The sequence below is a fragment of the Lolium perenne genome, chromosome 4 (assembly GCF_019359855.2).
Source record: "Lolium perenne isolate Kyuss_39 chromosome 4, Kyuss_2.0, whole genome shotgun sequence".
Lineage (NCBI taxonomy): Eukaryota > Viridiplantae > Streptophyta > Magnoliopsida > Poales > Poaceae > Lolium > Lolium perenne.
In genome coordinates this window covers 306,298,119-306,311,008 of record NC_067247.2, presented here as the reverse complement: position 1 = coordinate 306,311,008, position 12,890 = coordinate 306,298,119, and the positions used below count along the sequence as shown (strand labels likewise).

Below are 12,890 nucleotides of genomic sequence, written 5' to 3'. Positions count from 1 at the left end.
AAAAACTGCCTTCAGGACTCATCTCGGACATTACGAGTACATGGTCATGCCCTTTGGCTTAACAAATGCACCAGCAACGTTTCAGGAACTCATGAACAGCGTGTTTGCTCCTCTGCTGAGAAAATTTGTACTCGTCTTCTTTGACGACATACTAATTTACAGTTCCAATGTACAAGAGCATCATCATCATCTCAAAACTGTCTTGCAACTACTGCGTGCTCATCAACTGAAAGTGAAGAGGTCAAAGTGCATGTTTGCAACAGAGACAGTAGAATATCTGGGGCACATTATTTCAGGTTCCGGCGTTGCTACAGACCCAAGCAAAATAGGAGATATATTATCTTGGAAAACTCCTACATCAGTGACTCAGTTAAGAGGATTTTTAGGCCTGACTGGGTACTATAGGCGGTTTGTAAAACACTATGCTATAATCTGCAAACCCCTTCATGAAGCACTCAAGAAAGACAATTTCACATGGGGACCTATTCAAGAACAAGCTTTCAACTTATTGAAGCAAACAATGACTTCCCCTCCAGTCCTAGCATTACCAAACTTCGAGCTCCCGTTTGTCCTCGAAACGGATGCTTGTGCAACTGGTCTAGGTGCAGTGCTGATGCAATCAGGAAAACCTATAGCTTACTTCAGCAAAGCCATAGGACCTAAAGCAGCTTCCCTTTCTATCTATGAGAAAGAGGCTATGGCCATCCTAGAAGCAATCAAAAAGTGGAGACACTATCTGTTGGGGAACAAGCTGACAATAAAAACAGACCAACGCAGCTTGAAATACTTAGCCAGTCAAAGGTTGCTTGAGGGCATACAGCACAAACTCATGATGAAATTGCTGGAATTTGATTATACGATTGAATACAAGAAAGGCAGCCAGAACTCAGTGGCAGATGCCCTCTCCAGGAAGGATCAACCTACTGAAGCATGCTCAGCCATTTCGGCAGCAGTTCCTTCATGGGTAGTTGATGTAGAAACAAGTTACATTGGCGATGACAACTGCCTGCAGTTATTGCAAGAACTGGCTTTAAACCCCAATAGCCATCCCAATTATACTCTCAAATCAGGCCTCCTTCGTTACAAACATAGAATTGTTATTGGCTCAGCTACAAACCTGAAGAGCAAATTGTTCAACACATTTCATTCATCTAGCTTTGGAGGTCATTCTGGTCAACGAGTTACCTATCATCGACTCAAGCAAGTCTTCTTTTGGCCAAACATGAAGCAGTATGTTGCTGAAAACATCAGTCAATGCCCAGTCTGTCAGATATCAAAGACAGAGAGGCTGCAGTACCCTGGTCTCCTACAACCCTTAAACATACCTAAGAGAAAATGGGGAGAGATTAGTATGGATTTCGTGGAAGGTCTTCCTAAATCACATGGAAAGGATGTCATCTTGGTGGTAGTTGATAGACTTACCAAATATGCTCACTTCTTACCTATGTCTCATCCTTATTCAGTGCATACAGTGGCTCAACTGTTTATTGATAACATCTTCAAGTTGCACGGTATGCCGACTGCCATTGTCACAGATCGTGACCGCATCTTCACCAGTAAATTGTGGCATGAAGTATTTTCTGCTCTGAAAGTTGATCTGCGGTTCTCGACAGCTTATCATCCAGAAACGGACGGTCAAACTGAAAGGGTCAACCAAACCTTAGAACAATATCTGAGAAGTATGGCTTTCATGGAACCCCGAAAATGGAGTGAATGGCTTCCATTAGCAGAGTGGTGGTACAATTCTGCTTATCACACTGCCATAAAAACGTCACCATTTCAAGCACTCTACGAATATTCACCTGAAGAAACACTTGGGCCCATCTGCCGTTCCAAATGCAAAACTCCCAATGCTGACTCCCCAAGGTAAGTTGAAGATCAAACCTCAAGCGATTCTGGAGATTCGACAGGTGCCACGTAACACGGGAGACTATGATGTTGCTGTGCCACAATGGCTCGTTCACTGGGAGAACATGTCCGAAGACGAAGCCACCTGGGAAGATGCCCACTATATGATGGCCACCTTTCCAGGAATCCATCCTTGAAGTATGGACTTGCAGGGGCGGGCAATGTCAGGCATCACACTCTGCTATGATCAAGACACCGTCCATAGTCTATCCAACGGCTCCTGTATAATTTACCTATTTCAGCTTTTTCAGCCCTAGTGGCATATCTTGTAATAAATGGAACAACTCGTGGCTCCAGTCAATATATAAGGCTGGAGAGGGGTGGATGGGAGGCACGAGAAAAAAACAACCTAAATTTCCTATGTTCTTACCTTCCAGTTTTGCCTACCAATTCTCTCAGTTTTGCTTCTAATTTCAGTATACTGTCAATTTATTAGTCAATTCTTGTTCATGTCTCAGCCAATTTAGCACAGTATCCTGACACATACGACTACACCTACACGAGCACGGAAGAACACAGGTGGAGCAGCACGATGCAAGGTCTTGGAGGTGTGTGACTGTCACATCGCGGCGGCGTTCGCCCTCGCCGAGCCACCTACAGCTGCGGCGGCGGAGGCGGAGAACAGATCTAGCAAATCCTGCAGCATCAGCATCTGTGTCGTCGATTGCCAGGTTCCTGCAGCCGGTAGCGCGCCAGCGCCGCAGTACCTGGACACATCTGTGTCGTCGTCTTCCCTGCGGCCGCTGTCCTACAAATGCGAGCAAACGGGCCAGAGCACGGGGGAAAGGTATGACCACCGCCTCACCGTCCGGGGACGGCTGCTTCCGGCCAGGCACATGCACTGCTCGAACCAAGCAAATCCTTTGCTTCCTGTCGTTCTATGTATCTTTTGGTGGCAGCAAATGCTATTTGCATCCTGTGTAACAACAATTTATATTCTACCTATGCCAATGAAGTATGATTCAACAGCAACAAATGCAGTTCCAACTCACGGATGTAGTTTTTATCTTGTCACATATCTAATTTGAAAATTATGGATGTATTTTTATTAGATTGCAGATGTAGTTTTAAAATCATGGATATATTAGTCCGTTAGAGATGCAATTTTTGGACCTTAGATGTATGTTTTATTATATTGCAGACGTAATTTTAAAATCATGGATATATTTTTCAGCTGTTAGAGATGCAATTTTTGGACCTTAGATGTATTGCTGATGTAATTTTAAAATCATGGATATATTTTTCAGGCTGTTAGAGATGTAGTTTTCTAACTTTGAATGTACATATATAACTTTCAGAGCATGGTTTTATCACAGATTGTAACTATCAAATTTACATTCGAATGTAACTTTTAGTACATTTCTCAATTCATAGGATGTAATATTTTACTGTTCTTACATTCTCTCCGTACATGGGAATCAGTGTTTTTCTTCAGATTTTGTTATTCTAATTCACCTGGGAGCTTTTTTTAGTGGTTTCGCGCTTGCGTGGTGTTTGTGAAGTCTAAGTCTCATCGAGTCATTTTTTCGGATGATTTTTATATCTTTTGTAAAAAACTGGATTACTTCTTACATGGAAGATGGAAGAGGCAGCCATTCACATATGCGTTTTTTTAAAGCCTGGACGTTCTCACGTGGCGACCAAGTCCAGATCACTCGCGAAGGGATGGCGCATGGCCGAGTGGGGACCAGGACTTTCCTTTTTCAGCGGGGCACAGTCTAGGAACATGGTTATTTACTATTTTTGGGTGGGGCACTGCGGAAGATAATTCCGTGCCCGCGCACTGTGTAGCATAGCCCGATAAAAAAACACAATTACAGGCCGGTATGCACTGTCACGTAGAGATGCTCCGATGGGGCAAGCCGCCTCCACTGCCGTCACTGCTAGCCCTGACGAAATCGCGGACATGGAGCCGATGCGAGGGCAAAGAGGAGGCACTAATGATGGGCTGGTTAGGGCATCTCCAGCGGTGAGCGTCCGTTTGTGTCTGCCGTGACCGGAAATGCGTCTGGCACCACCTCCAGCGGGGCGACGCAAACTGACCGGGTCGTCCGCGGAGACGCAAACCTGGCCCAAATATGCGCAGGTTTGCGTCTCGGCGGACGCTCGGCGGTCGCTCCAAGCGTCCGCTCGCGTCCCCACGGGCCCTCATGGCAGCGACCTAGGTTCGATCGGCCTCCAATTCACAACCGCCGGCGATCAACCGCCGCAATGGAGCGCCGAACCGCCGCGGAAGAGCAACCGCCGGCCTCTTCGTTTTACGCGTCGCCGTTAATCCGCGTACATTATAACCCCCGCGTCTATGGTAATTCAAGTTCAACCGCCTCCTTCTTCTTTCTCTTCTTCTTCTTCTTCTTCTCCAACACCGGCACGCCATGAGCGACTACACGCTGCCGTCCGACTCGGAGAGCGAGGGCAAGTCGCCCGGATTCCTGCATTGGTGGGAATCGCTGGCGACACCAAGCGATCCGGGCTCCACGCCCAGCTACCCTACCTCCACACCGAGTGAGGACGAGGAGGAGGGAGGCGGCAATGGTAGCGAAGGCCAGGAGTAGGACGGAGGCAGCGCTGGCAGCGACGCAGACGACGAGGAGGAGGGCCAGGAGGAGGAGGAGGACTCCGACACCAAGGCGGACGACAAGGCGGCGGCAAGGAAGAAGTCCAGGGCGCTGGCGCGGGTGGCGCGTCGTCGTCCGTTCACCGACGATGACGACGAAGACGCCATTTCTTCCAGTTTCAAGTCCTCGACGGGCGCGTCGTCCTCCAGTTCGGACGACGAGGTGACAAGCAAGAAGGCGGAGGAGTTTCCATGACGACGACGATGCAGGGCCTTCGAAGAAGATGGCCAAAAAATAGTTTGAGTTTATATGTTTTTAAATTTATTCTTATTTGTATGTTAAATATGTTTGAATCTAGTCGATTGATGTATCCGGTTAATTGTTTAGGCTATAATCTATTCGATTGGACCAACATGACATCATGAGTACATCTTTTTCGCGTTTAAACTTGATCATTCAACTATAAAATGTAAAGAAGTAGCACAAAAAAAAAAACAGTTACATGTCCAAAATGCGTCGGACTGCTGGAGGTAGCCCCCGACGCAAACGGACATTTCACCCCTTGCGGTTAATTTGGTGTTCGCGGGGCGATGCAAACGGACGCTCGCGACCACTTTTGAGCGTCCGAAATGCGTCGCGCTGCTGGAGATGCCCTTATCGACTAGTTCCTGTTGTCGCGGGAAAAGCGGGCCCAACGATCATCCAGCGTAGATCCAAAGTCCAGCAGCCGTGCTGGCCGGGGTGGCCGGATTTTGCATGTGCTGGAGGATCACACACAACCGTCTTGGCAGTGTAGGAGCAGTCGTGGGGCAGCTCATATGAGCAGGACACAAGGATCCATTCGATCGTTGGCGGACTGATCAGCCAGCCAGAGCCAGGTCTGCGAAATCGAAATCACCAGGAATAATCCTCGCTGTCCTACACTTGTTCCCCACCAAGCTTTGTTCCATCCGTAAAACAAAAAAGCTTTGTTCCATCCTAATCACGGCGGAGAAAAAGTCCATGGTGCCCTCTTCAACGTCGGCCAGGTTCATGGTCAAACGATCCCGTTGCCGTGAACACCACCGCCATGGACCATGGTTGAAACTTCTAGACCACTTTTGTACTAGATTTTCTTTGGGAATGTTCTAATTAAGGCGGGTCATGTACTCATGTTGGCATCTGTTCTTCGGCTGGAATTTGTTTGAATACGCGGCGACGATCTTGCAGTAATTTGGAGGAATAATAATCTTGAGAATGATGAGTCGTCAGCAATGAATATGCAGATGCCGCGTTGAGACGTGACTTTGCGGCGAAGAAATCGGTGATGTAGCGAGCGAGTGAGAAACGGCGACGGACCAGGTGGGAGTCTGGGAGAGTTGGAACAGTAGACGCGGGGCGAGGGCATCGTGGTCATCTCGCAGGCATACATACCCACGTTGTGCCGCGGCCGGTTCACGTTCAGCAACCCAGCGCCGCCCGCCTGGACTGCCTGCCCTTTTCTTCTCGGCCGTTCCAAGTTCTCCTGCAGTATTCCAACTCCAACACGGCGACGTCGCCATCGCTGCCGCTCCTCCTCCTCACTACCCTACGCATAAGGGGAGGCAGCTAGCCGCCGCCTGCACACCTCCCTCCAGCGCCCTCCCAAACCCTAGCATATCCCCTCGACCCAACTCCCCCCTCAGCACTCGAGCTTCCCTCTGACCCCGCAGATCGCCGGCCGGCCATGGGGTCCAAGGACCAGGACCTGCCCGCCTCGTCCGGCGCCGGCGCCGGCGGCGGCGGAGGCTTCTTCCAGTCCATCACCAAGGGCATGCGCAGCTTGGGCCTCGCCGTCACCAACTCGGTCAACGGGTCAGTCTCCCCGCTCCCTCCCCTCCCCAGATCCGCCTCCGCCTCCTCCGATTTCCTCCTGGGGTCTGCGTCCAGAGCCCAGCGTCCGCTTCTCCGCACTTTGATCTGACGCGCCCGCGCCCGATCCCAGCTGCCGGTGCTCGCCAATTGCCGAATCGCCGGGCTCCGTTCCAGTTCAAAGATCGGTGCTTTGCTGTTTCTCGCGTTTGCTGAGCTGCTCCTTAGCGATCGCACCGTCCGATTATAGTAGCTTAGCTGCTCTCCTACTACCGATCTGTTTGTCCAGTGTGTCCAAAAAAGTGAACTCCTACTACTTCCTACTAGTATAAGCTGTTGGGTTTAGTTGATTCTTATTTTTGGTCTACTCTATACTATTGGCATGCAATGTCTCAAAGAGGGCATGAAAAATTGTTAAGTTTTGGAAACACAGCCGATCTCTGTTTGCACAATTCAAGGCAGATAGGGTGCACTCAATTCGTGATTGGAAAACTTAGACCCAGATCAGAGTTTGACGCACTCCCAAATCAATACCCCTTTTTTGGCTTCCTGTGTTCTGAATTCTTCTGAAATATGCATTACCATCAAAAGTCTCTCCTGTGAAGATGTTAGTTTAATAGAAGAAAATCATGTCGCCACTTGAGATTTTGAAACGATTAATGAACCTTCAATTTCTGTTTGCGCTTTTGAATTACATCCAATTTCTGTTGTGCAATTCAAAGCAGATAGGGTGCAGTATGCACTGTATTCTTATTGGAAAGCTTACCCTTAGTTTTTGCTTCCCGTGGTTTATACTCTTCTGAATAATGCATTGCCATCGGATGTCTATTTGTCTCTCCTGTCAAGATTGGTTTAGTAGAAGGGAAAACCATGTTGTTAGTAGGGATTTTGAAACATTTAATGAACGGTTATATCCTGCCTGTAGGATGGTCGGCTACGAAGGTCTTGAAGTTATTAACCCGGATGGAGGCACAGAAGATGCGGAAGCAGAGGCGATGAAGGGGCGATGGAAGCAGGAGGTGAGGATCGGCAATCAACAACAATTCATCTTTTTAAATGCTTTACCACAGCAGTTATGGAATCAATCCTCGAAAATAAGAATAACCTGCATGATGCTTCAGATTTTCATAAGAGGAACTGATTGCTGGAGCTTTTTTTTTTCTGGCATCAGCATTTCTCCTGCAAGCACTTATGAAACCTTAAATTGTACATGTCGTGTGTTAGGGTTGCTATATGAGTGCATTACTAATTTCTCAGGTCATCAAACTGTGTACTTAGACCTAGGTGTTATATTTGTTGCACTCAGCATGCAATTATGCTCTACCGCATGTGAATCTATCAAGTCCTAAAGCATGCGGACCACCATAGTATTTTCTCCTTCAATTGGAGGTCAGCACAATCATGTGCTCCTTTTAGTCAAAAGAATATCTTGTCTGCGAGTGTAATTTCTTAAATTTCTTAATCATGCGTCAGGTGTGGTGTGTGTGCTCTTCAAAGACACTGCATAGCTGAAATAGTGCTAGGACTAGGAAATTTGATTCAGGCGTGAGATATTACATCGGACTGGCATTGGTCATTTAATTGCCAAAATAACGTATATTTAGTCAAGTAATCCTTCATCGATTTATTTATCTATCCACAGGCTAAGTAGTCATGTTAATGATTTATACTTGCACAAGGTTTTGTTGCCGGCGCTAAGTGTCTTCGATTTGGTGATTTATAGGATTTCTAGCTTGCTTTGTTTCTATTGATGAGTTGTGCCTTTATCATGGCGCTGTATAACTCTTCCTATCTGAATGAATACACACAGCTCTCCTGCATTGCCTCGAAAAAACTTGCAAAATGTTTGTTCATCATTCACGGACCTTATTTGTATTATGTTTTGGAAATCACTGTATCTGTACAGGTCTATTTTATTAAAAGATGAGCCTTTGGCAATAGCTGTAGGTTCAGTCTTAATTTGTTTTTATGATAAGCCCCACAATTTATATTACTAATGAAAATGAGCCATTGTTTATCTGTTGGTGCTGGTTTGTGGTTTCTATCAAACTATAAGCGACTTGTGCCTATCTTTTACAATATTCTGCATCATGGATGGTTGATGAGTATTCAGTAATGACCCTGGTGTTGCGCACTGAACACTTCACCTTCTATTACCCTGATAATGGCGCTTGGTTTATTTGCAAAATTAGTAAAATGATGAGTCATGAACCCTTCGTATTTTTGCTGCACACCATTATTTTGTTGATTGCTTCACTGCCATGCTGTTTTTGACATTGAAGTTTACTTACAGGATCGCGATGGTTACTGGAAGATGATGAACAAGTACATAGGATCAGATGTTACGTCACTTGTTACACTTCCAGTCATTATCTTTGAGCCAATGACGATGCTCCAGAAAATAGCAGAGGTTTGTACTCCAAAACTTTGATTTATTTTTGAGAAAACGCAAAAAGCATTTGCGTTTCATTTCATTGAAAAGAGGAAGAGTTTAGTACTTTAGTGTTAGAAGCCTCCTAAGAGAAGAGAAGCCAAAAAGAGGGAAGAAACAACAACTCAGTGAACATCCCAGGTTTGCGGCAACATCATGCGGAGGTCTTGTCCAGCTCTTGCCCAAAGGGCAGCTTCCTCCTTGATCTTGTTGACAATATTTTCAATGGAGGGCTGAACTCTGTTGAACATGCAGACGTTGCGGTGTTTCCATAATATCCAAGGGGTTAGCAGAGTGATTGAAGCGAGACCTTTGCGTATGGGCTTGGGCGTTGTCTGCTTGGCCTGGCACCACCAAGCCTGTAGGGTATCGCTGTGCTCCGGAGGTCTGCAGGTTGCACGTAGCCAGGAGAGAGCCTCGTACCAAACTTGGCGGGAGAAGTAGCATCCTGTCAGTAGATGCTTAACAGTTTTCATCTCCTGGTCGCATAGGAAGCATCGAGGGTGGTACGGAAGTCCTCGTCGTTGAAAGTGTGCAGCTGTCCAACATCGATCCAGGTTGGCTAACCAGTGAAAGAACTTGACACGCTGCGGAGCCCAGGTTTTCCAAATCATCATCCAGGCGCTGCGGTAGGTGGAGCCATGAAGCGTTGCCTTGCAGCATGACTTGGCAGAGTATAAACCGTCACTGCTCCACTTCCAAATCAAAGCGGCAGCTTGGTCCGATAGCCGTACGTGCTGGAGCTGGCGCCAAAGCAGCAGATACTCGCCGATCTCGTCCACTGGATATCTCGTACCCAGCTGTGGCCTAGCAGGCCATCGCCGATGGTTCTGCCGCGGCCACAGATTAACATTAGTGGTTGTAGAAGCGTGCAGAGCAGATTGTGAAAATGCAACCATTAAATTACCAAGTAAGTTCAAATTGATGTTAGCATGAAACCTACCAATCCAAAAGCACCATGAAGAGCGACAAAAGTGCACAGACCGTGGTGTGAACACTGAACACATTGAAGAAACTGAAGTGACTACTACTGTGGTTTTTTTAATCCTCTGCTAGTATTGATATAATCAGTTGATTCTTAGCAAAGTTTAAAACAGCACGCTATCTTGACGATATAGCGTTGCTATAGCAGATTCAGAGCACTCCCGCTAATGCTATGCTAGCGCTAAATAGAAACTCCCGCTAATAGCTTGCTAAATCGAGCTAAACCGCAAAATTGGGGAAAAAATAACGCTATTTTCTTCCACGGTCCCGCCAGATCAAAATATTCCAAGACTTGATTTTGAAAGCAGATGGACCTAGTTATGTAATATGCACTTATGCACTCCTTTTATTGCTACAATCATCATGGTTTCTCAGCACACATTTGTATAATTCAATCATTGAATTTCTGTCGATATTCTTTCGATGATATGGATAAATGATGGCCAAGTTTTCAGAAAGTTTTCTTGTTTTTAGGAAAAACGCTAATGGCTTAGCTTTGTTGCTATAGCTTTCTAGCGTTGGGAAAATGCCGCCTCTAAGAAGCATAGCCCGCTATTTAAAACTTTTATTAGTCATAGTATGTCGTGCTTTTAGGTGTTTGGCTGTAAGTTAAGTACTGAAAATCTGAATCCAAATAGTCTCGTGAGATTCTGTTGTTAGCTGTTACAGAAAGCCACAGTAGTCACTCTTCCTTTGATTTCTCTATTTCCGTAGCCTCAATTGGAGTCTACAAGCAATAAATTATCTACATATTTTCTATAATGATTATTTGCTAACATTTTAGCTGTTCATACTGAATGCAGATTATGGAATATTGTGAACTTTTAGACAAAGCAGATGAATGTGAAGATCCGTACATGCGTATGGTATATGCTTGTGAGTTTGCCCTTCCCTCAGTTGCAACTCCACTTTAATGTTGCGTTCTGGCTGACTGAGCTTTAAACCCAACTTTCAGCTACATGGGCTGTATCAGTCTACTTTGCGCTCCAGCGCACGTGGAAGCCTTTCAATCCCATCCTTGGAGAGACATATGAGATGGTTAACCACCGGGGTGTCACATTTATTGCTGAGCAGGTCAGTGACGAATGTCAAATATTGAAAGTGCAAAAATATTATTGAAATGTATTTGTGATGGCTATTATACTAAAAGTTTGCTTTGAATCCTCTAATTTCACTCCCAAGTCCCAATTGAGGAACAAGTGTATGTAATAATAATGTAAAGGGAATTACATACACAACACATGTACACTAGTCTCGCTTGCTGACCACTCACGTTAAGTGTGCATTACCTTTTAATCACCCTCTTCATTAATTTTATTTACAGGTAAGCCACCATCCTCCAATGGGTGTAGCTCATGGTGAGAACGAACATTTTACTTATGACATTACATCAAAGTTGAAGACAAAATTCTTGGGAAACTCAGTCGAAGTGTATCCAATTGGAAGGTATTTTATTGAGCTGCAATTATTTCTACAGATATGTGTCCTGAAATCTTTTGCCAAGCTTATGGGCTAATAAAAAATTGTGTTCAAGGTTCTGTAGAACTCACTTATTTTGGTATCAACTCCTGAATGTTATTATTTCTTCATCACAGGACTAGAGTGACACTTAAAAAATCTGGTGTGGTGTTGGAGTTGATACCACCGCTGACAAAGGTCAACAACTTGATATTTGGGCGCACATGGGTAGACTCTCCTGGAGAGTTGGTCATGAACAATCTGACAACTGGCGACAAAGCTGTGCTCTACTTCCAGCCATGTGGCTGGTTTGGGTATGATAATATCGACCTGTAGAGTTCACAATTTGTTAATAATTCTATTGAATGTTATGTCCCAGGACAACGTTTGTGGCCTCACATATGTTTATTTCAGGGCTGGCCGATATGAGGTGGATGGGTATGTATATAGTGCAGCTGAAGAACCAAAAATGATGGTAACAGGAAAATGGAACAAGTCGTTGAGTTACCAGCCATGTGATCAAGAAGGTGATCCTCTGCCAGGAACTGAACTAACAGAGGTATGGCTTTTTTTCAGTTTTCAACAGCCGGAAGATGTTTTCTTATATTCAGGCAACACCACTGTACCTTAATTGCTGATATTTGGTGCTGCTCAAATTTGTTGTTTCCTCAGGTGTGGAAAGTCGCTCCTACTCCAGCGAATGACAAGCACCAGTATACATACTTTGCGCACAAGCTAAATAGCTTTGATACGGCGCCCAAGAAGCTATTGCCTTCAGACTCTAGATTAAGGCCTGACAGATATGCCCTTGAGAAGGGCGACATGTCTAAATCTGGTGCAGAAAAGAGCAGGTAATTTGCTCACTTTTCTATGACTTGCATAGCGAGTGTGGCGGCTTGACACTACACTATACAGATCATATCGAATTTTTCATTCTTTCCAATATTAGCCATCTAAAGTTTATGTTGATGGACGCTTTCAGGCTTGAAGAGCAGCAAAGAGCTGAAAAAAGAACCCGGGAAACCAAGGGAGAGCAGTTCACCCCGAAATGGTTCAGCAAGACCGACGATATCTCCCCTACTCCGTGGGGTGACCTGGAGGTGTACGAATACAACGGCAAATACACCGAGCACCGGGCCGCCATCGACAGCTCGAGTGTGGCCGAGGAGACAGACCAGAGCTCCATTGAGTTCAACCCGTGGCAATATGGCGACTCTTCCCAATGATTCCAGAGGGTTTGAGGCTACCATCTCATTTCATCACCTGAAACGCTTCCAGGCCTCTTGCACTCTGCTGTGATATCCATATATCTTGGCGGTTTCCGTGCCTTGTAGTATTATTACGATGATGACCTTCCTCCCTTTCCTCTTCATGCTATTGTTGCACAGTTCAGGATGTGATTTGTGTATTTGATGTAAGCCCGTATACAGTGGTCGTATATCTAGAAGAGGTTGGAAGTTTTCTTTTGTGCCATTGTTTTGCATTACCTCGTGTTCAGATCGACATGATAGCCGAACACAATGCAGCTTGTTGGACGTGCCTCGAGTAAATACATTTTGCAATGAAGGTATCTCCCAGTTTCAGTGTAAGACAAAATTAAGAACCATTTCATGCGGCCCAAGTGTGGCTTTGTACGTTTAGAACACAGGTGGGTTTTCTCTAGCGCCAAGGCTTGCTGTTTCAGTTTGTGACTGCTCTGCTCCAGGACTGCAGGGGAGGAG

General features: G+C 45.7%; 1 protein-coding gene across 1 annotated transcript; it reads left to right on the top strand.

Moving 5' to 3' along the window:
• The first annotated feature begins 5,925 nt into the window (after positions 1–5,925).
• Positions 5,926–12,642, top strand: LOC127296016 (oxysterol-binding protein-related protein 3C). Its single transcript, XM_051326035.2, has 10 exons — positions 5,926–6,299; positions 7,222–7,315; positions 8,590–8,706; positions 10,515–10,587; positions 10,667–10,785; positions 11,036–11,157; positions 11,307–11,483; positions 11,584–11,728; positions 11,842–12,020; positions 12,152–12,642. Exons 1-10 carry the CDS (start codon positions 6,172–6,174, stop codon positions 12,393–12,395), a joined length of 1,398 nt encoding a protein of 465 aa, XP_051181995.1. The 5' UTR covers positions 5,926–6,171; the 3' UTR covers positions 12,396–12,642.
• The last annotated feature ends 248 nt before the right edge of the window (positions 12,643–12,890 follow it).